The sequence below is a fragment of the Nipponia nippon genome, unplaced genomic scaffold (assembly GCF_047370975.1).
Source record: "Nipponia nippon isolate SJK-2023a ecotype South Korea unplaced genomic scaffold, ASM4737097v1 scaffold_11, whole genome shotgun sequence".
NCBI classification, from domain to species: domain Eukaryota; kingdom Metazoa; phylum Chordata; class Aves; order Pelecaniformes; family Threskiornithidae; genus Nipponia; species Nipponia nippon.
This window is the reverse complement of record NW_028262302.1, coordinates 13,379,903-13,407,749: the sequence shown is the minus strand read 5'-3', so window position 1 is coordinate 13,407,749 and position 27,847 is coordinate 13,379,903. Positions and strand designations below refer to the sequence as shown.

The 27,847-nt window shown below is 36.8% G+C and overlaps 1 protein-coding gene across 2 annotated transcripts in view; it reads left to right on the top strand.

The window, feature by feature from the left end:
* The window catches only part of RPS6KA5 (ribosomal protein S6 kinase A5), an 83,289-nt gene that overhangs the window by 44,031 nt on the left and 11,411 nt on the right, over positions 1 to 27,847 (top strand). For both annotated transcript variants that reach the window (XM_087747507.1, XM_087747508.1), the window contains 8 exons: positions 5,442 to 5,525; positions 8,197 to 8,300; positions 17,903 to 18,053; positions 19,512 to 19,673; positions 20,865 to 20,990; positions 21,707 to 21,840; positions 25,025 to 25,118; positions 27,456 to 27,626. In XM_087747507.1, coding sequence (XP_087603633.1) covers positions 5,442 to 5,525; positions 8,197 to 8,300; positions 17,903 to 18,053; positions 19,512 to 19,673; positions 20,865 to 20,990; positions 21,707 to 21,840; positions 25,025 to 25,118; positions 27,456 to 27,626 — 1,026 coding nt within the window. The remainder of the gene's footprint in view (positions 1 to 5,441; positions 5,526 to 8,196; positions 8,301 to 17,902; positions 18,054 to 19,511; positions 19,674 to 20,864; positions 20,991 to 21,706; positions 21,841 to 25,024; positions 25,119 to 27,455; positions 27,627 to 27,847) is intronic.

Here is a 27,847-nt window from a genome sequence, read left to right as displayed (position 1 = left end):
TTTTTTTTTCTTTACGAATACTAGTTTGGCCCTGACATTCAGACAGCTGTCTACCTGTGTCCTCCTAGCTGAAGATGTCTTCAGCCAAGTAGTAAAACACAGTTCGTTCTCAGATGCAGATCTTTGGGTGCATGTGATAAAATAATGCAGGCCTTCACCCCCCAGGTGTCGGGAAACATCCATCCTGAATCTGCTGTCTCTGTTTCTTTGCCCAGTTCCCATGCCCTTTTGGATGTGTTAGGACATTGAATCAGACATTTTCAGTGCATCTGGGCTGTGTGAGTTTTTTGTGGCACTGGAAACTAAAACCATCCTTCCGGCACAGTAACTTCTTAAAGCAGACATAATGGAGTAGCCCTTTGTCCAAACAGTTGGCTGCCAAAAGGCAGTTTGGCCCAGTAGAGGTGAGCCTTTTAGGAGTATGTTGTGCACGTGTGATTCCTTGGCTCTCCTGAAGCCTCATCTAATTCCTGTGGTTCACTTTGGAATTACAGTTCTTGTCCCACATACCCTGTTATGACCTGTTGAACAGTTATGAGACTTAATAACTGTCTGAGATACCATTGCATATGTTGCTAAACTGAATTTGCACTGCTGTAGACTAAGATGTGTGCTCTCACGGATACATCCTTGTACTATAGTAGTGACTGTTTCTCTGTCAGTCAGGCTTTTTCTGTAGATGTGGTGAGTTTGATTAGTCTCTGCAGAGAAATGAAGTTTCTTCCTCTTGCTTTTTTTGCCACTGTTGGACAGTCACAGAATACTAATTCTCTGTCCTAAGGCTGCTCGGTGGCTAGGTGCTGTCAACATTTCCTGGTTGGAAGACAAATTATGCCATTTCTTTTTTGATGAAAGAAAAGGAAAATGGGATGCTAAAATAGATAATCTGGAGAAAAGGCTGCAGGGATCATATAGACATGGTATTGAAAGTGCCCTGGCAAGTTAAAGCAGTTACATTTACTAGGATGCTCAGATCAGTCCGAATGATTGCAAGGAACTCGGAACGAGGGCAGCGCACTATCTTTTTTACATTGCTATAAGCGTAGTGGGAAAAGTTAGAGGTCTGCCCCATGTGTAGTACTCGACTATTTATTAGAAACAGTCTGGTAATACATATAGGCACATCCACAGTGTCAGTGTGTAGCTCATCTCAAAGAACAAGTGTTAAGGGAATATAACTTATTTTTCTAATTTAACAGAGGGATGGTTTAACAAAGTGAACTGCCTGGCTGTCCAGGTGAACCTATCTATGTTCAATGATCAAGAATTCGTAACAAAATTCCCTTTGTATCAGTGGCTTCATGAAAAGTTGTTGCACTCTTAAGCAGCTAAGCAGTTTGAAGTAGCCACTTTGTATACCTTTATTAAAAGCTATGCTGTTGCATAAACATTCAGGAATGATGCTGAACTTGGTAAAGAAAAAGCAGAAATCAAACCCAGGTGTTGCGTGCTAGAAGACTGAAGACTATCTCCAGGTTATCTGTGAACATGGAAGCGCTGCTGATTGAGAACTAACATAATGACACTCTTTGAAAGACAAGGTCAATATTGGCTGATTGAGAACAAACATAATGACACTCTTTGAAAGACAAGGTCAATATTGTCATTGAGTTATTAGAGATAGGTTAGCTATGCTTCTGTTTCCTTCAGTTGGTGTCTGATTGCTTGCTGTTCTGCAGCTCAGAAGAGGGAACTGCAATGTTTAAGGCGTGCATGCTGAGTGAGGGAAGAAAATGAGCATTCTGTGTTATGCAAAAAATTCTTAAGCTCGAGTATTTGCAAGATGTGCATGTTGACTGAGAATTCACGTGTAGGTAATCCAAGTTCAGTTGTTGTTTAATAACATCCTTTCTTGTCTTACGTCTCATAACATGAAAGTATTAATAATGTGGATTCTAGAATTTGGATTCATGTTATAAAGTTGAACGAAAAGTAAATTGGGGGGCGCAAAATACAAAATGGGGTTTGGTTGTGGTTTTTGAAATTTTGGGAGGGGGGGCTGCACATTTGATTTGTGAGTGCGACGTGCTTTCACAAATAAGTAGCGAAATACAACTTAGAGTGACTTTTTGTCACAGAATCACAGAATGGTTGAGGTAGAAAGGGACCTCTGGAGGTCATTTGGTCCAGCCCTGCTACTCAAACATAGTCACCTAGAGCCAAGTGCCCACAGCCATGTCCAGAAGCCTTTTCAATATCTCCAAGGTGGGAGACTCCACCACCTCCCGGGGCAGTCAGTGCCAGTGCTCAGTCACCCTCACAGTAAAAAACCGTTTCAGAGGGAACCTCCTGTGTTTCAGTTTGTGCCCATTGCCTCTGGTCCTGTCACGGAGCACCACTGAAAAGAGCCTGGCTCCCCCTTCTTTGCACCCTCCCTTCAGGTATTTGTACACGGTGATGAGATCCCCCTGAGCCTTCCCTTCTCCAGGTGGAACAGTCCCAGCTCTCTCAGCCTTTCCTCATCTGTTCCAGCCCCTTAATCTTCTTAGTGGCCCTTTGCTGGACTCTATTGTGTATGTCCACATCTCTCTTGTACTGGGAAGCCCAGAATGGGACAATAAATGAAACTGTTATTGGAGGTAACATTCCTTGAATTCCACATGTAATGCATAATACTAAAGACTATTGGTGGCTCCCTATAAGAGGCATATTTAACAATGACAAATTTGCATAATTGCTTCTAGTGAAACTTAATACTGTAACAACTATGCTCTGTAAGTAACATCTAGATGTAGTTGGTGGGGCTTGTAATTTAATAAAACGCAACATAAATGGAGGTGTCTAACAAAGAAGTATCCAGATTTTGTGACTTCAGCTGTCTGAAGTCAGGACTTTCTACAGCATCTTATGAAGGCAAATCTGTGTCAATTTGTAGTCGAGTCAGGCAGTTGACTTTATTAATGTTCTGCGGAGTGCTGTAGGTCTCTGGGCTTTTTTGTGTGGTTAAATAAGAAACTATAAATAGTTGGTCTTGGAGTGTTTTTTTCTCAATTGTCACCCTGTAACAGTCATAAGCTGGTTCTAACAGGGCTACTGGAACATGCTGGTAGTATATGTAATGGCAAATCAGTGTTGATTATGAAGAAAATGCTTAGTGGGTCCATTTTTTTTTTTCCTACCTAATGCTGAGTTCCAATTTACTACTTAATTTCTTGCTAAGATCTCCACTTGTGATAATCATCTGCTTTCTTCTTGGCTCTGTTCAGCCTTGAACTTCAGCAGTAGACCACTTCTAAACTGAAAAGGAAGCAAGAGCTAAAGGATGCAAGTATCTATCTAGTGGATTAGAAGTTAGTTTTTTTTATAAACCTCATTACAAACATACCCCAGAGTGTTTTCAATTTATAAATGCTGATGCTGGTTTGTGACTTACAGTATGAGTTTTTCATATTGAAATTTAATTACAAGAAATTATTTTAAATGATATAATACCAATTTTTTAAACCTCCAAAATTATTTTTGGGGTTTTAAACACAGAATTTTGCAAGGGACAAAAAAGTACCCCGGACATGAATTTAAGAGAGAGATAAAACTTATTTTCAAATATTGTTTCAGGAATTCCATCTTTCATATTAAAAGCTAAAATGATTGTAAAAGGTAAAAAAGGTAAAAAGTAAATATAATTGCAAATCAGAACTGCCAATTATGTATAGTAAGGATTGTAATAGTTCCTCACAAAAGCTACTACTAATAATTCTGCATGTTTTGAAATGTTTTTAGTGGGCCTTCTCACCAGCAAAAGGTACCTGAGATCATAAGGGCTCTGCTGTACCACTGTATACATTCATATACAACTCCCCAGTCTGTTTCTTGTCACTGTACAACTTGTAGCCTAGCCTTGTTATACCACGTGGAGACAAAAAAGACATAATTTTGCAGATGATTTGCTGAATTTGCAGCTAACTAAATTATAATAGTTTTCATCCATTTCTTTTGGTATATTAGCATTGTCAATTGTTTATATAAATCTCAGCTTGGCTACATTATCTTTACTCTTTGGAGAGGTAGCAAGCAAAGAACAGTTTCATTTTGTATTTTCACTCCCCTTCCTTTTCCTTCTTCCCCCCTCCCTCCCTCCCAGCTGAAGGAAAAATAAACAGAAGGATATATGAATAGCTTTAGATTGGCTGATGCCAGGATGGAGGGCTAGGAATTTCTGAAATTTTTTTTTATTTTTGCTTTTTATCACAGTAATTTCCTTTTAGATAACAGGTACTGGAAAAGAGAATCAAACAGAAACAATAGTTGTGTCAAAAGAAAGTGGAATCACGAAAAATTTATTATTTTATGGTTTTGTCTCAGAAGTTAATATTTCAAGTTAATATTTGAACAAAATGAGGCCTATAACTATTTTGAACTCAGAATTTTACCCCCCAAAAACAGTCACAGTGTATGTATTTTAATAAATACGATTTAATAATATGCTGTTGGACTGTTGAATTTTTATGCCTCAGGGTAGCACTGGGCACTATTTCTACTTTTAAAAGCTTCCTCTCATTAGTGTAGTACATTCTCTTATATAGCGCCTGTTTTAAACTCCAAATCTGAATCTACAAATGTAAAACCTGACTTTTGAAATATTTGCTTTTTTGAACACTCTTCTTTAAAGGACCTATCAGGATCTCTCCCCAAAATGCTAGAAGCTTGAAGGATAAGGGAGGAACAATGTTGCATGGCCCAAACACATGTGCTTTCGTCATTAGCAAGGTACAGCATGACCTCATGTTGACCTCAAAGGTAAATCGCTAACAGGGAACAATTATACATGCCTGTGAAAGCAGCTTAGTTTTGAACATAATCGAGACAGTAACTTCAGTGTGTAGAATAAAATTAAATTTACAACTCTGTCTGTCTGTCTGCCTTTCTCTTTCTCTCTCTTGTCTCTCTCCAAGTCTCCTCTTGAGAGAATGTTGTGTTTTTTATATATGTGTGTGTTGTGTAAGAAAATTACTTTTCTAGAGGTCATAATAAATTCCTAAATATGGGGAACCCAAAGGATCTTGTATCCAATGTAGTCAAATTGTACATCTTACAATGAAATGCTCTTTTTAAAGGAAAGGTTTCATTTGTTGTCTAGAGTATTGATATTGCAGCCTTCAGAATGTGTGTCTATATTACCTTGGGGAATCTTGTGTAGTTCTGAAATGTATGGATCGTTTAGACTTATGGGAAAGTTTTTTAAGTCTCAATATGTTAATTTTTGTGTGCTTATCTTAGACTGCCACACAAACCTATGACATTTTATTTTTTCATAGAAGACTAAATATTCTGTAGCATTATGTGGTACATCTCTACATAGGATGGAATATGATTTAGCTAGCAGTTCTGAGCTATTTGGAGAAGAATTGCTGCCAGCATCTTGGAACTGTTAGCCATATCTGTCCCGTATGATTTGTAGAATATAATTGTTTGACATGAATTTTATTTTATTTTTTTGCTAGAATGAGAGAGCATATTCCTTCTGTGGAACAATAGAATACATGGCTCCAGATATTGTAAGAGGAGGAGATACAGGACATGATAAGGTATGTTCTGTCTAAGTTTATTACTGAAAAGAAGTTGATTCTTTAGGCAACCCTGTTGTTTAGCGTGAGGGGTTTTTGTAAAATGAGATAGTGTCTTATTTAAACATGCCTTATTTGAAGTTGTCCTAAAATAGATTATTGCCTATATTTAAAAACATCAATATGATGTATTTTCAGTTTTTAATCTTAAGTAAAAGGCATATTTATAAAGGTATCGAGGCTCATTTGTGTTCTATTCAGAATTTGTTCTAAACGTGCAGTGGGACACAAAAACTTAGCTGACACTTAATTCCTTTTAAATAAAAAACTATTTAGTTCAGAGTGGAAAAATGACTGTTTTGTGGCTAATTCTAATATATTTTTTTAAATTGTACATCAGGGAAATTGTTATCTTTCTTGAAGTATGGAGTGGGTTATTAATTTATTAATGTTATAAATGTTCTCAGATTGTAAAAATTAATAATGTTTAGCTTGAGGCTCAAGTTTTATTATGGATTAAAGTGTCAGGAATTGATAGGAAAGATCAAGACAACCATAATGCACAGATGATATTGGAAACCAAGAAAAGCCCTACTCCCCAAAGGAATTCTACAGTATTCCTAGATAAATTATTCTGATTGCTTGCTATACTGAGAAGTTTTGGAGAATATTTAATCTCTGGGTTTTTTTGCTGTAGATTGAGTTGACTTGTCTTTCTGTTGGGGGTCATGGAATATAGTTGATCACAGTTCCTCTTATAACAGCCTTTTTAAGCAGTGGAAAATGCTATGTCACCCTCCATCTCCTTTTTCTAGACTAACTGGACTCAGTCTGATTTTGCCTGAGAAGGTTCTTTCTTCTCTTTCTCTATGCATTCAGCTTCTCTTTTGGTCTGAGTTTGCCTGTATATTTTTTCAGGTAGGGAGCACTGTAGTGGGCACAGTGCTTCAGCTAAGAGTTGGCAGCTTGGAGTACAGCAGAATGATTACCTCCCTGGTTCTTCTGTTAAACACAAAATTGATGTGCTTTGTCTTTTCGCTTAGTCATTGTCTCACACCTACTTTGTATTCCACTGTAACCTCTGCATCTTTTTCTACTGTACTGCTTGCTTAGTCATTATTAAAAACGGAATTTTACAAACTTATGAATTGAAGCTCTTTCCTGCACGCTGTTTCTTAGTTTAGTCTTGCCAGTTTCAAAGCATCTCTCCAATGTGTCAGTCACTTTGAATTGTGATTCTGTCTTCTCAAGTGCTTACAAATTCGATATTGTTGCTGGTTTAAAGAGGAGTCTCTGTTCTGTTATCTTTGGTTCTCTCTGATACTTTCATTAGATGTAGTGCAGAGCCATACAGTATTCTCTAAGAAATAGCTTCACAGTTTGATACCAAATATTAGCTGATAAATAAGGGTCATTTTTCAGTTACCTATGTGATGGTAATAGTTTACACCACACGCTCGTAGCCTCACCATTGGCAATGTCATGTGTTGCAGTGTTAGACAGTTTCTAGGGTATTTCGTATTTACTGGGTATCTAGCAACTCAAAGATCTTATTTAAAAAAAGAAGAAATGAGATTGCTTTAGTATGCTATGCTCTCATTAATCAATGTTTTTGATTTGTAATCTCTTCTAGATAGCTGTATTGTTTGTCTAAAAGACTTGCTCTAGTATTTCAGTATTTATTTTTTTGAAGTTTGATTTCTGATTCTGCAGATCCTCCTTCTCTTTTGGAAAAACACATGCCAAGAAAAAATTATTCTGGGATTTTCTCTGATCATTGTGCATTTGCAAAGATAATTACTAACAGTACAGAGACTTCTTCAGCTAGTTCTTCTAGATACTCTTGGCTGAATATATGAAACATCAGATTTTGTGTATCTTGAAGCAATAAAACTAAAATGTGAGGCCAAATTGTTATCATTTCACTAATTGTCTTCCTGTATGGCATTAATGTTGTCAACATAAGTAAAGCAGAACTTCAGTTTCATTGATTTGCAAATTTCATGGAAGTAAAACTGAGACGTTCAAACACCTGTAGTTAAATTAATTTTGTTGAAATGACTAAACTATTTCCTTTATTATTCATAGTATCATCATTTCTTTTGAAAGGGAAATATTTTGTAAGTTATGAGGTATCAGAGAGATGAATAATGTGATTAGTATATGGGAAACCAAAGATCACATGTGTTACCAGGGGATATAAGATAAAATTCCATAGCATTTTCAGGTGCCCTGATCAACTGTGACCTGTACTCTTAAAATGTGCTTTTTGAAAGTTCCTTAGTTTCATTCTCAAGCTCCTAAAAGCTCATGTTCCACTACTACTTAGCAAGGCTTAGGTTCCTCTGTTATTTTGAGTACATTTTAGAATTCTTATCACTTCACAATGATAAAAATGAAAATGAATTCTGGGGGGCAGATGGGAAAGGAACTTTAGTGAAAAGAGTTTGGCTTGAGAAATTAGTTGAATAAGCTAAGAGGAGAGATTTCAAAATAAAATTAATTTATCCTAGAAAATAACTCCAATCAGTACTGCAGTTGTTTATGCTTTATTGTATCCAGCTTTGCCTTTATATTGATAGGGGGGCTCTTCCTTTGCTAGTTGCTTTCTGGATGCATTGTTTTGTTCCTTCTTTTGTTAACAATTTTACTTCGACATATCATAACATACATAATTATTGTTGTTCTATAGGCTGTTGATTGGTGGAGTGTTGGTGTTCTTATGTATGAATTATTAACTGGAGCATCACCGTTTACAGTTGATGGAGAGAAGAATTCCCAAGCAGAGATTTCTAGGTAAAATTCAAAACAGTAAAGTATATGTGCTTGCTCACAAAATGATGCTTATGCCATAATATATGTTTTGTGAGATTTTTAATCTAAAGTTTAGGAAGAAAGTGCTACCAGGGTAACATTTTAGGTGCTCCGCATTACTGAAATCCTGCCCCCCCAAATGCACATTTCCTATTACTGGATTTCTCTTGGAGTGGGGAGTTGAGGCCTTAAATCATACAAATTAGTAATCGCACAAATTAGTAATTAGTAATCGCACAAATTAGTAGTCCCCAAATGAAGAATAGTCTTGCTCCTATTGGAATGTATTACCATGGTTCTCATCCTCACCTGAAGTCACTTGATATTTAAGGTTAAAATGGGCAACAGAACATGCATCGATTACTAGATAATTTATTTTACTTCTGTTATAAATTCAGGCAATTTCTTGGAAGGTTGAGACCTTTTTATTGGTTTCTAGATCTCTACCAGAACAGGAAACTTCGAGGGCCAGTAGAAGAAATATGGGGGGAATCCATTAACAAAACAAAATTCCTGACTTCACCCTCTTGGTCATTATCATGGAGTTAAAACTTAAATTAACTCTTTCTGACCTATTTAAGGTTAGAAATGTTGTTGATTGCTTACTTACGTCATGTTCGAATTGGTAATTTTGACTCCCAAGATTTACTAAATGGAACTCTGAAGGAGTTACAAATTTTTTTAGAGAGAACCGTAACCTGAATTTTACGAATACAGTTTTTCCCCCAAACTGGGAAACTTTTTAGATATGTATGCTACAAGATTTGACTGTCTTTTGGTAGGTCCTTATGTGCTCTTTAATACCTAATCTTTCTGATAATTTAAGATTAAATTTAAAGCTGAGAAACTGCAAGGTTGCTAACATCCATCCTCTGATGACTAATAACCTAATTTCTGATCTAAATTTAGTTGTGGCAAGTTTACTGAGTTGTTTCTCAATATGCTTTTGTTCTGGTTGGTGTTCATGCAACACATTTTTAGACAGCAATCCTGTAGTCTTGCAGCTTTTATTTTGATAAATTTAGAAGGTAAATTCATAACAGTTTTTTTTATTTAAAGACGTTCCCCAATCTTCCTGTTTCCTGAAAAAGCCTTTTCTTAACTCAGCTTGTGTTGTTCTTTCTTACATATGGACAATTTATTCTTGTTGATGTTTCAAGAGGATCTTGTTTAAGGGAAGTAATAATTCACCATCTGAACAAAAAGATATTCCTTCCTTTTTTCCTGGGTTCCTCTTGTTGATGCCAGTGGTGGACCGATACATCTAATTCCTTCTCCTTCTCTATCACTTCCAACTGACAAGCCCCTAGTTTATAGCTGAAATCTCATTAGATTTTTCAGCTATATGACTGCATTTCAGACTTGATTTCATCTGTCTTCTGTTACTTCAGTACTCATAAGACCCATGGTTTCTGAATCCTTTCTATTGATAGCAATTTCTGTACTGGATGACATCCATTTTGTGTATTTGCAGTTCATTATGTAATGAATGTGATGTTCCTTTTAAGACTATGGCTGAGCATATGAGAACATTGCTCTTTTCTCTGTCCTGGCTGCTGCACTGAGTCATGTGGAACCTTCTGGGGAATGGTGGTTGTTGTGTGCCTTGGGGAGCAACAGGAGTGTGTTTGGGCCTTTCCCTGAGGGTAGGGTAGAGCAGGCTGAATGGATGTGAGATATCAGCAGGCTGTGGTGCTCCTGCAGCCCAGGCAGAGGGTGAGAAGAGTAGGGAGCAGAAGTACATCTCAGAGAAGATGGGAAGAAAACATTTTTCTAAGGATTGAAGGGGACTGTAGAGTTTGCTGCAACTTGGGAAGCTGTTGAGCTACTTGCTTGAGAGCATGCCTGAAAGAAATGATCTGCCCTTCCTGACATGCTAGCCTGTTAAATTTAGAAATTCTTGTTACCATAGTCATGGCTTTTCAGAAGTACCCTCCTTGTATTTATCTCTACCGTGAGTACACTGAGCTCTTTCAAGAAGGAACAGCTGAGTTTTCAGTACCTGTCTTTTATCCTAAGCCTGTGTGGCTTTGAAGCTATGATCTTTATTTCCTTTCTTCTTTGATAATTTTGTCACTGAGGATACCTTCACAATTTATGCTTAATGTCCTTTTTTTTTTTTTTGATTGTTAATTCTTTGAATTATGTCTGCAGCCTTTTCTATAAAGTTTTCTGTTGAACTGGGATGCAGGCTGTAGATAATTTTACACCTATAATTAAACAGGTTCCACATTCTCTCCATGACTATCTTTGATCTTTCTAGTTTCATTTCCTCTCTAAACTGATGAAAAACTAAATTGCAGATAGCTTCGTCAGATATTTAGAGTTGCCAGTGGTAATGAAATCGCTAGCACTGGCACAGAGGTATGAGTTGGTACAAACGTCTTTCTTGATGGCAAAGTTATTCTAAATAGAAATTGTATTCCCTAACCTAAATATGCTTTAACTTCCCAATTGCAGCAGACTTAGAGAATTCAGTTTTTCTCTTGTTCAGTCAAAAGCCCTGAAAGCGTAGTTTCCATCACCTTTAATTTTTCTGGGTTTAAGGAAAAAAGTTGTCTCTTAAATGAATCCCTGTCCTGCTTTTATTTTATCTAGGTGGGAAGTAATCTTAGATACTTTTAGATAATTTTATTCCCTTGTGTGGCACAATGGCTATCTGCTGTTAAATTTGATCACGAAGTTTTGTTCTGAAATATCTCTGTAATGGACAGTTCAGTTCTGTCAGAAATAGTTACCGTGTGGTTTGTGTCTTTTTTACCCTTTCTGATGAGGGATTGTGTTCAGTTCTTTTATCATAACCTTTTTGACAACACCGTGGACTTCTCTTTCATGGCAAGTGCAACTTAAGCGAGTGCATACTTTAATTTCCCTTATGTCTCTGTCTCTCTCTCTCTCTGAAGACTTTTTGTTCACATGCTTGGTGTTATGGGTTATTAAACTTGATTAAAAAAATTTCACAGAACTACTCAAGTATCTCTCCTTTTCTAGTATGCCCTCTCCCCTTTCTTTTCCCTTCTTCCCAAATCTTCCTTTCATTTTTGAGAATTCTGGACCTCCATTGCTGCAGAGCTGTGGATGGGACCCATCCTGCAAAAGCATAAGCAAGGGCTGGGTTTGATTACAAACCCAGTATTTTCAGTTTGACCGTGAGTGATTTGTAGTGCTGACTTGAAAGATAGACAAATCCATTTTAGGGTGTTGACTTTTGAGGGTCTTGTCATACACACAGGGATTTAAAATGAGCATGCAGTTTTTGGAGTATTATTTCGCTGCTGTGCAGCTTAGAAAATTTTATCAGCTTTGGGGTTATGAATAGATAGATACCTATCTTCTTCTGTTTTTATGTATATACATATCTATAAAATAATCTGTAGAAGTTTATGATGCCATATTAAGATACTAATGCTAATAGCAGGCTATGCTCTTTATTTGACATAGTTGATTAGACTTTATTTAAAACTGATGGAGGGTGGCTGAAATTTGACCATCTGCTAGATGCTATGAAGATATTTTGTCAACGATTCTGCAAGAAACCTTTTCTTGATAAAACTGTTGGGAAGATGCATAGCAGGTGTATACTGGCATTCCCTTCTTTATTCTCTGCCTGTGAAGACTCCAGTGATTGCTAGATCTTTTAAAAGACAGAGCAGTCATTAAATCCAACTTGTAATTTGCATGGTGTCTTCTGGAATTTCGTCCTAGAGCTTATAGCTGTCTGCTTAGAATGTACAGTGTTTATACGCCTAGATGGGAGTCCAGAGTCCAAGAACTGATAGACAATAATGTAAGAAAATCTCTGCCACATGAAGGAAACCATTTGATGCTAGACCTAGTGTGAATCACATCACATCAGTGACTCTGCCTACGGATCAGTTCAACCTTTCAGTAAAGCAGATGGTTTTAAGAAAGTCGTAAGTATTGCGTCAAAGTTTCCAACTTGCCTAGAACTGGGAATGCATGTACAGATCTGACTGCTCAAAGCTGGAACAAAAGAATCTGGCATTAGTAGTTCTGAGATGACAGGGTTTTCAGTAGAGTTGTTCTCAGATGTGAAAGTGAAAACTTCAGAGGCTTGTCCCTCAGCCCTTTAACAGGGTTACAGCTTGGGATTGCTTTCTCTTATTCCCTGAACATCAGGATGGATATGTATCTTTTTGGTGATGCTTGTAATACAGTTCTGAGGGCACTGGTAATAGACTATAGTAACAGTTCTAGCATAAACCTAATGTTTCTCTTGGTCAGGTACAGTGATCCTTTCAGTTTGTCGTGATCTGATTTTGTGTTTTACCTGGTGGAAGCAAAAAAAGCTTTAGGTTCTGCACTTTTGATGTTATATTATCATTTCTTCCACAGTCAGGTTCAGGCATCTGCTTTCAGGCTAATCACCGTGGAGGGTGAAAGGTGGCTTCCATCTCAGTATCACATATTTTATGTCTGTTTCTTGACCAAAATAATTGAGTTTTGTTTTTTTCTCTGTCTATAAAATCTTTCTTTGGTTGGCACCTAATGGTTACCACTTCCTAAACTTTTTCGTCCTCCTTCTTTTGCTTCTCACTGTTACTATTTTGAAGAAGTTACATAGTTATGGTTTCCAGTAATGAATTGGCATTAGTTTGTTCAAGCACCCCATCTTCAGTTAAGTTTTCCATAGCTTATGCTTTACTTCTCAAAATAATCACTCAGTGGATATATTTAATAGTAATTTTTACAATATAGTTTATAGAATGGTCAATCTAATGCTAAAAGATAAATTGGTCAATAAGTCAAATTGCCAAATTGGTCCTGTTGTCAATTGATGTTTTCATATTCTTTGACATAAATTGGATTTTCTCGGCTGTGCAGTGCATCAGAATTTTGACTAGTTGAGCTGTTTACAGAGTTAAATAAAATGAAAAATGAAGAAAATATCTTTCAGCTTCTGGGTAACAGCATATTTTGCTCTTTCATTTTATCTTAACCACTGGGAGCAGTCTGCTGTCCGTGTTGGAAAACTCCCAATGACACTGTTTGTCTTTATAAGGCCTTTATTGAGCATTGCAAGGGCATTCCTGCTTAAGTCCTTAAGATTATCACCCTGGAATGAACGAGGTCAGAATCCTCTTCAAATTCTCTTTAGACTGACATCGTAGTATAAGTCTTTGGCACATGGTTTCTGCATTTCTGGTTGGTTTTAAATACTATGCCATATGTACAAGGATGTACATATTCAGTCAGCAAACACATATCACATCTCTACAGCTTTGGTAAAGAACAGATAAGAAACCTGTGGTCAGTCTATGTAATTTTTAAACTACGAGCTAGCATAGATCAGTGGTGGCAACTCTATGAATTTTTCATAACAAAATCAGTGAATTTGTTGGCTGATTTGTCAAGCTCAGCAGGCTGTACCTGTTAACACAGAAGTGGCTCTGAAGATATTGATAAAGAGGAGGAGCATCTAAAGGTCAAGGTGTCATTTCCCTACTGTATCCTTCACTCACTGAAGATTAAGCATCTCCTTCTCCTCCATATCATTCATTAGCATGTCCTTCGCATTATCATGTATGCTCTTGGTCTGTAGTATTTATGGGAGAAACTGATCAGAGCTTAAGTTCCTGCAAAACAATACGAATGGGCTTAGCTTCTAGCTCTGCATAGTCTGCCATAGAGAAGAATAAGATGGCAATAATCCAGGACTTCAGAGTGATAACCTCCTTCACTTATGCAAGGTTTCTCTCATAGCGTTTTCAGTACAGCCAGAGTGCTTTCATCAGCAGGGGTAATCTCACCTGATCCCCGCTCAGAGGCATTGTACTAGGCTAAGAGAAGCAGAAAAACCAGCAGAGTAGTCCTTCAGCAGCTTTGACCGCAGTTGCCACTTGGGATACTTTATTCTTCCTGCTTACTTCTGTCGCTGTTATTGGACCACATAAACATGAAATGTACAAAAGGATGGAGGTGATTCAGAAAAGGAAAGGAAGGTAGATGATAAAGGCCATACCTTCTTTTCAGAAGCACAGACACACGCAGCTTCCTTCCTCTGAACACTTCATGGGCTGCTGTTACAGCCTTGAGTGACTTACCCTTCAGTACAACACTTCACTAGTGTTGTACTAGAGAAGCCAGACTCTCTTTACTTGATCAAGCTACTTGATTAGTCTTCACCAATTTATATTTTCTCACATGTTGATCCCATATGGTCTTTCTTTTCTGGCAGCTTGCTTTCCATCCTAATTAGTGTGTATACAGCTTCACGTACTTCAGTTCCATGACAATTTTAAGTAGTTCCTGGAACTTCTAAAGAAATTAGCTTCACTACTTCTGTAGTGTGGTTCTGTGAACCAGTCCAGAGCATCATGAATATTTTATAGTGTCGGTCAACCTCAAAAGTATTTCTGAGCGAATGCCACTGGCGTGTGTAAATGCAACTTACATGGAGTCTGCTTGTACAGCATGGCAAAATGCTGCTTTCTCTGCAGTGGGTTCTAGGAGGGTCAACAGATGGATGATATCCCTCAATATAATCATACCTTGCTTTTCCACAAAGCTAAATACCACTTCATTGTTAATTCTGCCTATAAAAAGAAATAATTTAAAACAGTAATCTTAGCAAAAGGCAGGAATTACTGATGCTGTTGCCACAGAAATTTTCCATTAGGTAAAATACAGTGTTATATCAAACTATTATTGGCAAAATATGTATCCTAATTGTTTTGACAGATATAATCTTTATAGGGGATTCCTTCCCCCAAGAATTTAAGGAGTGGTTTCTACCCAAAGAGCAGAATGTCAAGTAATATGAAAAGTTACTTTATAAACCTGTCTTAGCTTCAGCTGGGACTCTCTGCTCAGTTACCACATCAATGGCACAACCGATCGCAGTTCTCAGGCTGACCGAAGACATGCAGTATGTCACTGGAAATTATCAGTCAGGAGGATGAGACTTACTAGTGTTGTTACTGTGGAAGTACTTCTTTTGGCTAAGAATTTTCTGGTAACTTTGTAGTGCAGGGTTCTATAAAAGAGTTTCCACTGCCTATGTTTGTTTCACTCTCTTTTTCTTATGTGAATGTTTGTATTTGCGTCAGAAGCCTGAGATGTGGGCAAGAATCTTATTGCTAGCAGTTATCAGCATCACTACTACAGAGACTGATATTCTGAGGCTGCACAGAGAAATTTTACTCATGTGTTCTCTTTGTTACCCATGTTACCAATCATCCCAGCATCTATTTTCAGAGACTTTTTCAGATTTTTATTTGACTTGGCCATCTGTAATCTCTGACATTTTTCAGACAGGAAAATGCTCTAGAATTTCTCTTTTGGATTCTAAGGACATCCCAGAGTCTCAATCCCATTGCTTTAGAAATCAATTTAAAAAAACAACAAACCTGACTTAGGGGTTTTTTTCCCCTTCTGAGAGCCCAAAGAGAAGTTGTCTTTTCCAGGATCTTTGTTATATACCTTTCTGATTCTCTCTTCAGAAAGGCTGATAAATACATTTCCTTGAACTCCTCTAACTGAAGTGATTTTCAAGCTAAGAAGACATTGTAGATTTTGTTGGCCCTCCTGTAAATCAAGTAATTTTGCTGTCAAGATGTCCTGTCTTCTGTCTTACAACAGGAAGGTTTTCTTACTTCCTTACCTGCTTCCCCTTTCTGAAACTGGATGATTTTTGAAGAGGCTGAATCTTTACTTCTCCACCAGTCCTGCAGTGTAAGAATCCTCTTGTTTAGGGATGTTTAAATTTGGTATTAATATCCCTAATTAAGACATCATTTGGCAATATTGTGCTTTCTTCTTCTTTTCTGCAAAGTGAGGTGTGTCCAGAAGTTGAAGGCAAGGCTTATGGTTGCTGTTTACTTCTGCTAGCAGAGTGGCTGTGATTTAGACCCTTACTGGCAGATTATCCTTACATCATTTAAAGATACAACCCATCTTAAAACTCAGACTGTATTTTCCTAACTCATTTCAGTGTTACTTAAACCAAGAGGTTAGCTTGTGTTGTCTTATTGTTTGCTTGAAATTGGATACTACATCAGTAGAAACAACCCCTGGGATATGTGCATATTGAACTTGTTTTTGTCCTTCCATGCTGGCAGGACAAGATTATTTAGGAAACAATCTGTTTGCATCTATTTTTGGAGTAATCCAAGAAGTTAGCGTATTTCAAGATAAAAAATTTCCCATGGGATAGCTGACTCTAAGGATATGTTATGCAGTAACTTTAAACAAAATTTAGTAATGTCCTGCAGTGATCAACTTAAGCTCTATCAGAGACATGTAAAGATTGAGATTTTAGTGCTGCCACAACCTCATATAATTTCAGCCTCACAGTCTCTCATAGCTTCAAAATCTTTCAGTCTGTGTTTAGTGGAGGCACTCTAAGTCCTTCTTCTATGTGTTGTGCTTCCTGAAGTCACCACAGTGAGAGTATGCATACAGATATATTGACACCAAGTTGAACATGAGCCAGCAATGTGCCCTCATGGCAAAGGCAGCAAATGGTATTCTGGGCTGCATTAGACAAAGTATCAGCAGGTTGAGGGAGGTGATCCTTCCTCTCTACTCAGCCATGGTGAAACCACACCTGGAGTACTGGGCTGGACCAAATGACCTCCAGAGGTTCCTTTCAACCTCAACCATTCTGTGATTCTGTACGCTAAAGAGTTTTGTGTGTGTATCTTTTTAAACCTGTTTGGTATGTGTTGTCTGTGTGCATTCTCAGTTTTCCTTCAGAGTCTTTAGCTTCAATGTCTACATTTGGAGTAACTGAAGGAAAACTTGCCTTCCTCTTTATATAAAACTGTGGGAGCTACACATATAAAAGATAGATATTGAAATGTGATTCTGCTTAGGCTTCTAAGATTTCGAACTTCCACTAGCTTTATTTGATAGCTCCTAGTTCTTGTATTGAAAGAGACAGTTAGGTCCCTATCCACTTTCTCTTTAGCGTTCGTTGTTTTGAGGGGAACGCTATGCCCAGTCCCTTTAAGTCCCCTTTTCACTAAGCTGGATAGTCCTAGCCTTTTTTGTAGATCTTCATATGAAACACATTCTGTGTTTCTGATTAATCTTGTTACTCTTCTCTAAAACTTTTCCAGTTATAGTGTCTCTTTTTGAGAGTAGGGCATGAGCACTGCACACAGTATAAAAGGTGCAGGCAAACCTCAAATGGCCCAAGTGTGGTTTTTTTCTCTGTATTTTCTAATAATTTTTAACATTGGAATTGTTTTTGGTTTTTTGACTGCTGCTAGGCATCAAGTTGATGTTGTATCATCACGTTGATGGAGCTATCTGTTGTAGCTATGAGATGTCCTTTGAATAGTAAGCTCAGTATGTATGAAATGAGGATTGTTTTTCTTTTGGGGATTAAGTTACATAATTTACCTTCTACAGATGTTGTGTTTCATGTCTGCATTTCCTCAAACATTTCTTTATTTAAAAAAAAAAAAAGGAAAGCGGTTTCACGTTTGTCATCCTCCTGTCTTTGGGTACAATAGAAATTCAAGTGAAATATTAAACGCTACCATTAGTATGGTAACTCTTTGATTTAACACTCAGTATATTAAGTAATTTCCAAATAATTTTTGTTTGTTTTACAGGAGAATATTAAAAAGTGAGCCACCTTATCCACAAGAAATGAGTGCACTGTCTAAGGATATAATTCAGCGTCTTTTGATGAAAGACCCCAAGAAGAGGCTAGGTTGTGGTCCCACTGATGCTGATGAAATCAAACAGCATCCCTTTTTCCAGGTAAAGCAAACAGCAGAACTCCCCAGATACCACTTGCTCTACGTTAGTGCCTTTGAAATCCAAGTCTAAAGAAATTATGTTGTTTTGTTAACAGGATAGCTTAGAGGCGTGTTAATAGCATGAACAATTGCGATGAAGTTAGTAAGAATATCTGTGTGCTTATGGAGATGGATTTTGTGCATACTACAAGAAGGGCCTGATGGATTTTTTTTTTTTTTAATATATTCTGTCTGTTTCTAACAGTTACTTAAAGTAGCCAAAAGGCACGCTACTTAAACCAGAAGGTTTAATGGAAAACATTTGAATTATATGTTGTGTGTTATTTGTTTTTGAAAGAAAGTTTGCCGCCAACATTATTAGTAAAATCTGAGTATTGATAAAATTCATCATTAGTGATAAACACATCTTCTGTATTTTCCTTTGTGTAATTAAATCTCTAGTCTTGTTTAGTAGATTTTAATTCTGTTCAGATTTCAGTGTATTAACATTTGGTTTCAAACAATGATGAAGATTGGATTTGCGTACATCATCTGTACTGTTCCATCCATTGTGGTTAAAATTGTTTGTGTGCTTTCTTTCAAAAAAACTAAGTATGTATTTCTGGTGCTGCTGACGTTAAATTTATTTTTAATTAGTATAAATTTTGGAGTATTTAAAGTTGGTAGTATAAATTAAACCTTTCAAATAAATATTTTCAATGTAATTATCAAAACATTCAGCATGGGCAATGTCTTGGCTTTTTAACTTCTGAATTTCTTCTCATCGCCTCTATATTTCCTTCCTCTTATAAGAGAGTCTGGCATAGTAGAGTTAAATTTCCTTTATTCACTGTTTGTTTTGGAAGAAAAAATTTTTCCTCATACAACACTTTGTAATCTTGACTTCATTTCACTTCCTCTCCTTTACAGTAATAGGACCATTTTCTCATAACTATCATAGAATCGTTAAGGTTGGAAAAGACCCTTAAGATCATCGAGTCCAACCATTATCGTATCTGTGCTTCCTAATTCTAGCCATGCATTCATGTATTTAAGTAAGAATCCAGAGGCATTATGCTCTCAGGACTCTGGAAGCTGAGATTAGTAATTAAGCATAGAAATCAGCAATGAAAAGTTGAAGATACTGCATACATATGCTATGGCTTACAAAAATATGAATGTTTTTCCTCTGAAATAGAGGAAGAAAGGGCTGTCATGCTAATTGGCTTCTCTCCACTGTTAAATTTCTTTGTGTTGATATTTTTTTTCCTTAACTGGATTCTGTCTGCTTACAAATAAGTGTGATACTTCTTGCCTTTACCTAAGCAAATTAGTAGGACATAATTTGAATGCTTTTCATCTGCCTGTGGAAAATAGCAAATAGAGTTAGGACTTTGTTTCTGGGCAAGTCTCTCTTTCCAATATCTGTTTCTGTTAAATTTTCATTTGATTCAAACTTATTTTCCTGTTTTTGGTTTAGAATATGAATTGGGATGATTTAGCTGCCAAAAAAATACCAGCTCCATTTAAACCAGTAATCAGAGATGAGCTGGATGTCAGTAATTTTGCAGAAGAGTTTACAGAAATGGATCCGACATATTCTCCTGCAGCAACTCCTCAGACTTCAGAAAGAATATTTCAGGTATTTTAAGAATTCACATTAATTAAAAAAAAAATCATTTATTGATTCCATGCATATAGCTAGTTTGTTCAGCAATTGCAAAATGAGAAAGATGGAAACAGTCCTACTGCAAACATAAAATTCCATGTCTCTCCATTCCCAGCTGAATGTCCTACCTGCTAGACTAAAGTCAGTCTGTCCTTTGCTGATTCTTCATACCCTATGAGTCTTGTCATCTTGACTCCATCAGCCTGGGCTACCAGCTTTGACAACAGCAGTGTCGTTTGCCCATGCCCACACTATACTCTAGTTGAGGTATTCCTTTGGGAAGTGGGAGCTAACTGCAGAGTTGAAAGTAGATCTTCCATGTCCTTTAGGAGCACCCTAATTACTAGACTACTATATACAGATCAGTAAGAAAGCTTTCCTTACCATCTCCTCCATGCTATTAAAGAACGATCCTTTCTTGGACTGCACAGTCTGGATGTCAAATGGGCAGAAACGGCCCATGTACAGCATTGAACTTGGTACCAAAGCTGCAGAAGTGAACAGCAGTTCAGATTGCTTTCTCTCCTCCCTCTCCTTGTGCTTTATTGTTTTTTATTGGCTGTTTTTGAGCAGCTTAGTGCTTAGTGTACAGGAACATAGCATCATATTTTGGAAGTTGTTAGATTTGTAGTGAGCGTAGCGAGCAATTGATGCATGTCATAATATGATCTGATTCATCCTGCAGTGGTAGTCACAGCTGGTCTTGTTACGATGTCCAAACTGAATACATCATTAATACGAAGCTTATTTTGTTTTGCCATTTAAAAAGGTTTGATGCTTACATCACAACATAAAAACTATTTCACGTCTTAACTTAAAGGTGTTCTGGGAAGCTAGCTAGTTTGAGGTATGAGCCTTTATCACTATTGCAAAACAATTGAAGCTGAGCCAGATTTTTAGCATTATGTACCAGAATTTTTGTATTATTATTGTTTTATCTATAACTGTGGAGAATCATATAACTAATTCCAGGAAGTTACCTGTTCACGTTGAACAGAGTAAGATCTACCCATCAATGAGACAGTTACGGTTTCTGTTATTAGGTTATGAAAATTTTGATTTCTTTGGAAAAATTCTTCTGAAATGTCTAATGTTTTGTATGCAGTATGATAGTGTGTGCAACAATTTCAAGCCATGCCCTTTTCTGCTGTCTTAATTTCATAGGGATATTCTTTCGTTGCACCTTCTATTTTGTTTAAACGCAATGCAGCTATAGTAGATCCTCTTCAGTTTTATATGGGGGATGAGCGGCCTGGAACTACAACTATTGCCAGAAGTGCTATGATGAAGGTAATAATAATATAAAGAGCTGAATTAATTTGAATATAACTTTCAAAGCAGCAATCCCAAGCTAGGCTACAGATTACAAAATAGTCATTATTCACTTATCTGTTCTCTGTAATGGCTCCTCAGATGATCCAAGTGTATAATTTGCATGTGGTACTGTTAAGAAGTGGTTGAAGTTTAATCTGAAAAATGAGATGATTGTCTAGTTTTACAGAAGACTGAAGTATAGTAGTGATAGTAGTTTGAGTCCTGATAGTTCTTATTCAGCCAACCGTTGTAGATATTCTTGAAGCTACTTTAATTATATCAGAATTCCTTCTATGATGTATTTGCCCAAAAGTATGTATAGTTGTGTGAAGCCTTATAAGAACACATGCTTTTGTGATGTCTTCAAATGAGCACATAGTTTTGTGGATAAATGTATGTACAGCCATCTTTGATCCTGTTTGTCTGAATATTTTGTATCTTAAGCTATTGTAGTAGTAATGATTTATTTAGTGATTACGTTTGTTTAATGTAACATAAGATTTACTCTTTGATTGTTAGAATAAAGTTTATGCATATTATTAAATAGAAGTTAAGATTATATTTTATCAAAAAGAGAGCTCTTTTACAATTTTAAATGTAGATGAAAAATTCTCACAAAACTTTACTCTTTGTCTTTGACTGTGTATACTAAAAGTATTCTGCAGAACTAAATACAGACAGTTTCCTAACAGGACTCTCCATTTTATCATCATTATGAACTGGATCTGAAAGAGAAACCATTGGGAGAAGGAAGTTTTTCCATTTGTCGAAAGTGCTTACACAAGAAAACTAGCCAAGAGTATGCAGTAAAAATAATTAGCAAAAGGTATAAATATTCTATAAGACAATAAAAATATTTTCTTTGCTTACTGTCACCCATGGATTAGAATAACGTTCGCTACATTTTTGGAAGTGGAAAAATAACTTTAAAATAATTTCCTATTTGAAGAATCTACAGAAACTTATAGTAACCTTATGACCTTTGAAAGATTCTGAGAGTCTTTTGAAACAAAATGTTATTCTTGTTGGGGAGGACACAAGAAGAAACCTAAGGAGTACGTTTCTGGTTCCTAGTTGTATTCTACCCTAATTTCCCCTAATTTTGCTCCTAACCAGAGTAAGGTATAAGGCCCTCCTGTCTTTAGACCTAAGTGAACTGAATGTAGGTATATGCTAGCTCCTTTTCCTAAGCAGCCCAATTGGTTGCCTATGACATTGCTTTAAGAAGAATCTGTAGTGTGGGTTGCCTCAGATCTAATTAAGTGTGTGTGTGAAATGCAGTTAGACTATGGAGTTGTAAGTTGCATCTTGTTTCCTGGATGTTCTGAAGAGAACAGCACAATGGAGGCAGCTGACTTGCTTTGTACATGGGGACCATCTGGTTCTCTTCTAGAACAGATAACCTCTGATAGTTTCTGCCCAGAGAAAAATGAAGATAAGGGATTCTTTGAGGGGTGGATGGATTTTTAGCTTCATTTTGCAGTGTTCATTAGTAAATATGTCCTTAGTGTGTTGTAGAATGTTGGCAGGAAAGGGAAAGTGTAAATGTTCTGCTATCAGAATGATAGTTCACAGTGATCTCTTCTCCAAGACATTTGGCTGTACCTCTGTTTTTCCAGACTCTGGTGGACTTCTAGTTACTTCTAGACTTAAGTGTTTCATCACATGCTTTTTGGATAGGATAAGTTCAAGAATAAGACACCTCAATATAGGTGTCTGAGTCAGTTTTCTGAGGTTTGCTACAATTAATGGAGGCCTACTCAAAAGTATTAGTGGAGCCTACAGAGAGGCTCGAATGACCAGGCACTAGCAGTGGGATTCAGTAACTTAAACATAGGCATCTACGTAGTGCCATTTTAGCATCTGTTGGTGTCCTCTCTGTCCTCCAGTTCCCATCAGTCTTGTGACTACTACCTTTATGTAGATGTCTTCATGGCTGATGTCTTCTAGGCTCTCCTGTGCTTAGGCCACTGAATCCTACTCTAGGTATGTATTTTATGGTGAACTAGGTCACCCTGTAAGATTCATTAACTGGAATTTCACTCATTATAATGAGACTTTAGACAAGTAGTATGCAGTAGGCACCTACATTGGGTGTTTTAATCTGGAAATCTCTGCCTTGTGTCTACATTCAAAAATTTTTTCTGTGGTGCATGCAGCGCTGCAGATCAGTACTCCCATCTCATCCTAAGCTAATGGATTTTTTGTTTCTGGATAACAGTGAGCAAACTAGTATTGACTTTTCCCATAGAACTAAACTTTTAGGAATTATGTCCCTAAATGATACTACTCACAGGTTCTTTTGCTCTTTCTCCTTCATCTTGGTGGACCAGGCTAAATGAAGGTAAGAAGTGGTCTGTATACAGAGATTTTTTTGGGATTGCAGCTGTGAGCAGACTCAGAGCATATTTGTGTAGTGTTTGGAGGTAGCAGTAAACCCACGCTCTAAATGGCTGGACACAAACCAGCCCTAAATAAGAAACTGTTAAACTGTAAATAATATTGCTCTGAGCCCCACACTAGTTACTCTTGCTAAAAGGAGAAGTATAATAGGTTTCTAGTAACTTCTTTGCTTCAAAGTCAGATAGTCTTTCACTCCTACCATCAAAGGTGCCAAAAAAGTGAATCCTACACCCAGGCAAACCTTTTCATGATACGTGAGGTGAAAGCTCAGATGAAGAGTTCCTCTGTGGTGTTGCTTTGTTAGGAGTGCTGGACCTGCCTCCATCCAACAATTTGAGGTTTTGTGTGTCTGATGGCCAGTGAAACAGTGGAGTCCTGTAAACTTGCTTGAGTTACCATTTTAGAGCTTCCCATTTGTTTTTCATGATATTGTCTGTTTAAAATCTGAGATAGTAACTATTTATAGAGGGGAAATACCCAGAAAAGTCCACGCACAAATTTCAAAGGTTTATGTTCACGGTACTGAACCTTTTTCATCTGTTTCCTAGGTCCACCTTCTCCTGATAGAAGTTTAGGGGGGAAAGGCTATCTGAGTCAGTTTTTTAATTTCTTAAGGACCTGAAATCACTTTCAGTTTAAATAACATCAGCAGAGATGCAGGTGGAACAGCTTAGTTTACTTGTTGATTATATGAAGCCTGCGGAAAAACAGTATTCTCTTGCACAAAATTCTCATTGCAGTTCTGGTCCTAATTAGGGGGGAAAAAAACGCAACCAAAAATTAAGAACACATGTGGTGAGAGAGATTCTGTGTTATCCATAAGGCCATTCTCTAAGTCAGTACAGGATTAGCCTTTCTTGGAGAGAATTCTGGCAAAAATTTTCAGGCATTATTTGCCCAAAATAAACAAACATATGTATTTAGTGGAAAACAAAATGTTCTGCTCTGTCCCCATTCACATAGTTTTTATAATAGTCACAATGTTCACTTTTTTTGGCTATAGATTTCAGTACTTGAAAGAGAATTTGTGCAATGATTTTTGCTCTGGAGCTAGTCTCTCCCTATCTCTTCCATTTCATATTTTTACAATGGCCTGTTTAGGGGTTCATTTGTATAACACAGTTCATATATAGATGATGTTACTCTTTTTTCTAGTAGGATCTCATAGTTTTCATACAGCTTTGGAAGTACTTATCTCCTGTAAGAATGGAAAAGGATTGGGCCAGTAATTTAAGTCTTCAAGATAAAGCTGAACTAACAAATACGTGTAGGAACAGAGGTGAAGTCAAATTGCCCTGGACTAAGGGAAAGGTTTGTTTTAGATAGAAACTATTCTATAATACCATTTCAGCTTTTGCTGTAGAAAGTTGCAGTTGCATCAAAAACATTGTTTGAATTGGCTGTGGGTTTTTTAATGTCCTAACTTGCAGGGCTATGTGGAGAGTTTTGCTCAGTTTACTTTGAATATGCTTTTAATTGTGTTCAAGCAGTTGTAATATTAAAAAATCTAGATTACAAGCCATTAAAAAAAACCAAAAACATGTAACACTTTGAATGTGCAATTTGCTCAGTAAAATTGGTGCAAAATGACTGCTCAATTTTTTCAGAATGGAAGCCAACACCCAGAGGGAAATAACAGCTCTGAAACTCTGCGAAGGACACCCAAATGTAGTGAAGTTGCATGAAGTTTATCATGACCAGGTATTTTGAAGAAACTATGATCAGCACTTGCCAAACACATTGCCATGTGTTTTCCCAAGAACTTTTAGGAGTTAGTGTACTGTTACTGTGGAGGCAACTTTTTTCCTAGGGCTTTTGCCTAGTCAGTATAGAAGATGAAGCAGAAGTTCTGCATTCAGGGGAACTTGCAGTTACTCCAGCAGATGAAAAAAGTATTTGGAAGAATTAGAGTCCCAGATTCTATTTCTGGTTCTGTCCTTGGTCTACTTTGTTAATCATCATACAATATATTCATGGCCCAGTTTCCATATGTATGATACTGAGGTACCTAATTACCTTCCCTTGGAGTTGTCATGAAGTATCTTAAAATAATATTTGTGAAATAATTTGGAAGTCTTGCATATAAAGATTACATATGTAGCATTTTTTTCTTACATATTACTAACTTAATGGAGATAACCAAGCAGCTTGCTAAATTACCAAATGTGAAAGTAGAGCCTTTTATTTGAAAATATATTGAGAGTGGTTTAGGGTTTATTTAGAGACCTTAGTTGTCTTTTTCCTTAGTGTAACGCAAGCTCCACAGCATGTAATAAGCCATAATTTCACCTTCCTTGGAGGCTGGCCTTGATTTGAGCTAGGGGTTTGGACGAGATGTCCTGCAGAGGTCCATCCCAACCTAAACTACTCTCTGATTCTAGTCTATGATTTTGTAACAGAGCATGGGCTCTGTTGCCTCCCCACATATCCCAGTCTATCCCCATCATGCTGTTTATACAAGGACCAGCAGAGTGCTCATGTGGAGCACTTCTAAAATGAGCTGAGAGGATGAAAAATCTGTATTGTAATCTTTAATGATAAGGAAGCCTTTTTCTTGCATTTATGTACAGTATGAGTACATGTGTGTAGAACAGGACACTTTTTTCACTTTCCTTTGAGTAAACTGACTATACTCAGGAATATCTAAAAAAAAGTGTTCTTCAGATTGCTGTGCAACTGAATAGGCTACTCTGAGCTATCCAAACCATTGTACTCTTAATTGCTCCTGCTAGCTCACAGGTGTTATCTTCCAGATTACTCATGCACAATATTCTGAAGACCAGAACTGATCAAAATTTTCTAGTTTTGATATTTCTGCGGTTTGTCTTAAAAAAAAAAAAAGTTCAAATTTTTAACTTTCTCGAATATCAGTCTGATCCAATTCTACATTAGTAATCCGACCATAGAGTATTGGGTTGCAGTCTCTTTTGGTGAGCCAAAGAAGTTTTCTAGGAGAGAAAAGTCTCTTTATCCTTTCCGCCTTTCCTGTCAGCTATTCCCAAGACATAAAGAAAATTTGCAGGAGAGGGTATCTTACAAGCACTACTAGCAACGTGACTAGTAGACACCTTGTTTGTTCTACAAAGTGTTACCACTTTCTGTCTGCATAGCTCTGCTTCTGTTCCTTCATATCTAAATACTGTGCACCTTCTGTTCCTGACTATTTCTTTGAATTTCATTTTTTGACCTCTTCCCAGAACTTTTTTTTCTTTGCTTTTTTTCTTTGCTTTTTCTTTGCTTTACTTTTGTTACTGTCATTCAGGGGAGGGAAATGCTAAAAGCCATCACGTGGCTACATCCATTGCCTTTTGAGAATGCTAACTTCGCTTCCCTGTCCTGAGAAGTCTGCTGTTTGTTTAATGGCAAGACATTTGAATTGCAGTTGATTGTGTGCTAATGTTGTCTTATAATCAAGGAAGTCACTACTTCTTAATTGTCTTGAAAAGAACAACCATCTAAACAACCTTTAGTTTTAATTTAAAAAATACTCTTTAATATTTGGGAAGATGTCTATTGTGATTCTAATGACAAAAATAGCTTTGGCTACTACTCTGTAGGGGATGAAATCAGAAAAAGTTCTAGATAACCTTTGATTTCACAGTAAAACTTCAGGGTGCTTTAGAAAGGATTTGGTAACATTAAATGGGTAACTCCCTATGCATATTGATAGAAGTGTATTCCTAGATCTGAACAAGCTTAAATAGCAAAAGTCTAGCTTTTTCCAGCTTTATTTGTTAGCCTAAAGAAAGGCATTTTATCTCTCTACAAATTTATCCATTTACATGGTGGCATTGCATTTTTGTAAATAAATATGGGTGGGCATGGGGAAGACATCAACATTCTTCAGTCTCAGTGAGATTGATGGGGAAAAATGTCACCTGAGATAAAATTTGGTACTTCTTATTGGCCTTCCAAATTGCTATGAGCAGCAGTTTTATTTCTTCAAACTTTGAGAACCTATCAGAACCTAGCTCCTGAATGAATGTTGGTTTGTGATGTTAAATTTCTAACTTCCCATATTTTTCTTTATTGATTCAGCTTCACACGTTTCTAGTAATGGAATTGCTGAAGGGAGGAGAATTGCTTGAACGTATTCAGAAAAAGAAACATTTCAGTGAGACTGAAGCCAGTCATATTATGCGCAGACTTGTTTCAGCGGTGAGCCATATGCACGATGTAGGAGTAGTCCATAGAGATCTGAAACCTGAGGTATAGTAACTTGCTTATATATGTTTAGACATTAAGTTATTAAATATCTGGAATGTGACATATTTCTGTTCCTCCAGCTTTTTCTACTTCTATATTTTTAATAAAATGTTATCACTTTTACTTAGCAAATTCTGTAGATATTTTTCTGTTCATAGGTAAAAGAAACTGTTAGGAAACATTTTTAATTTTTTAAGCAATTTACACTTTAACTTGTTCAAAAA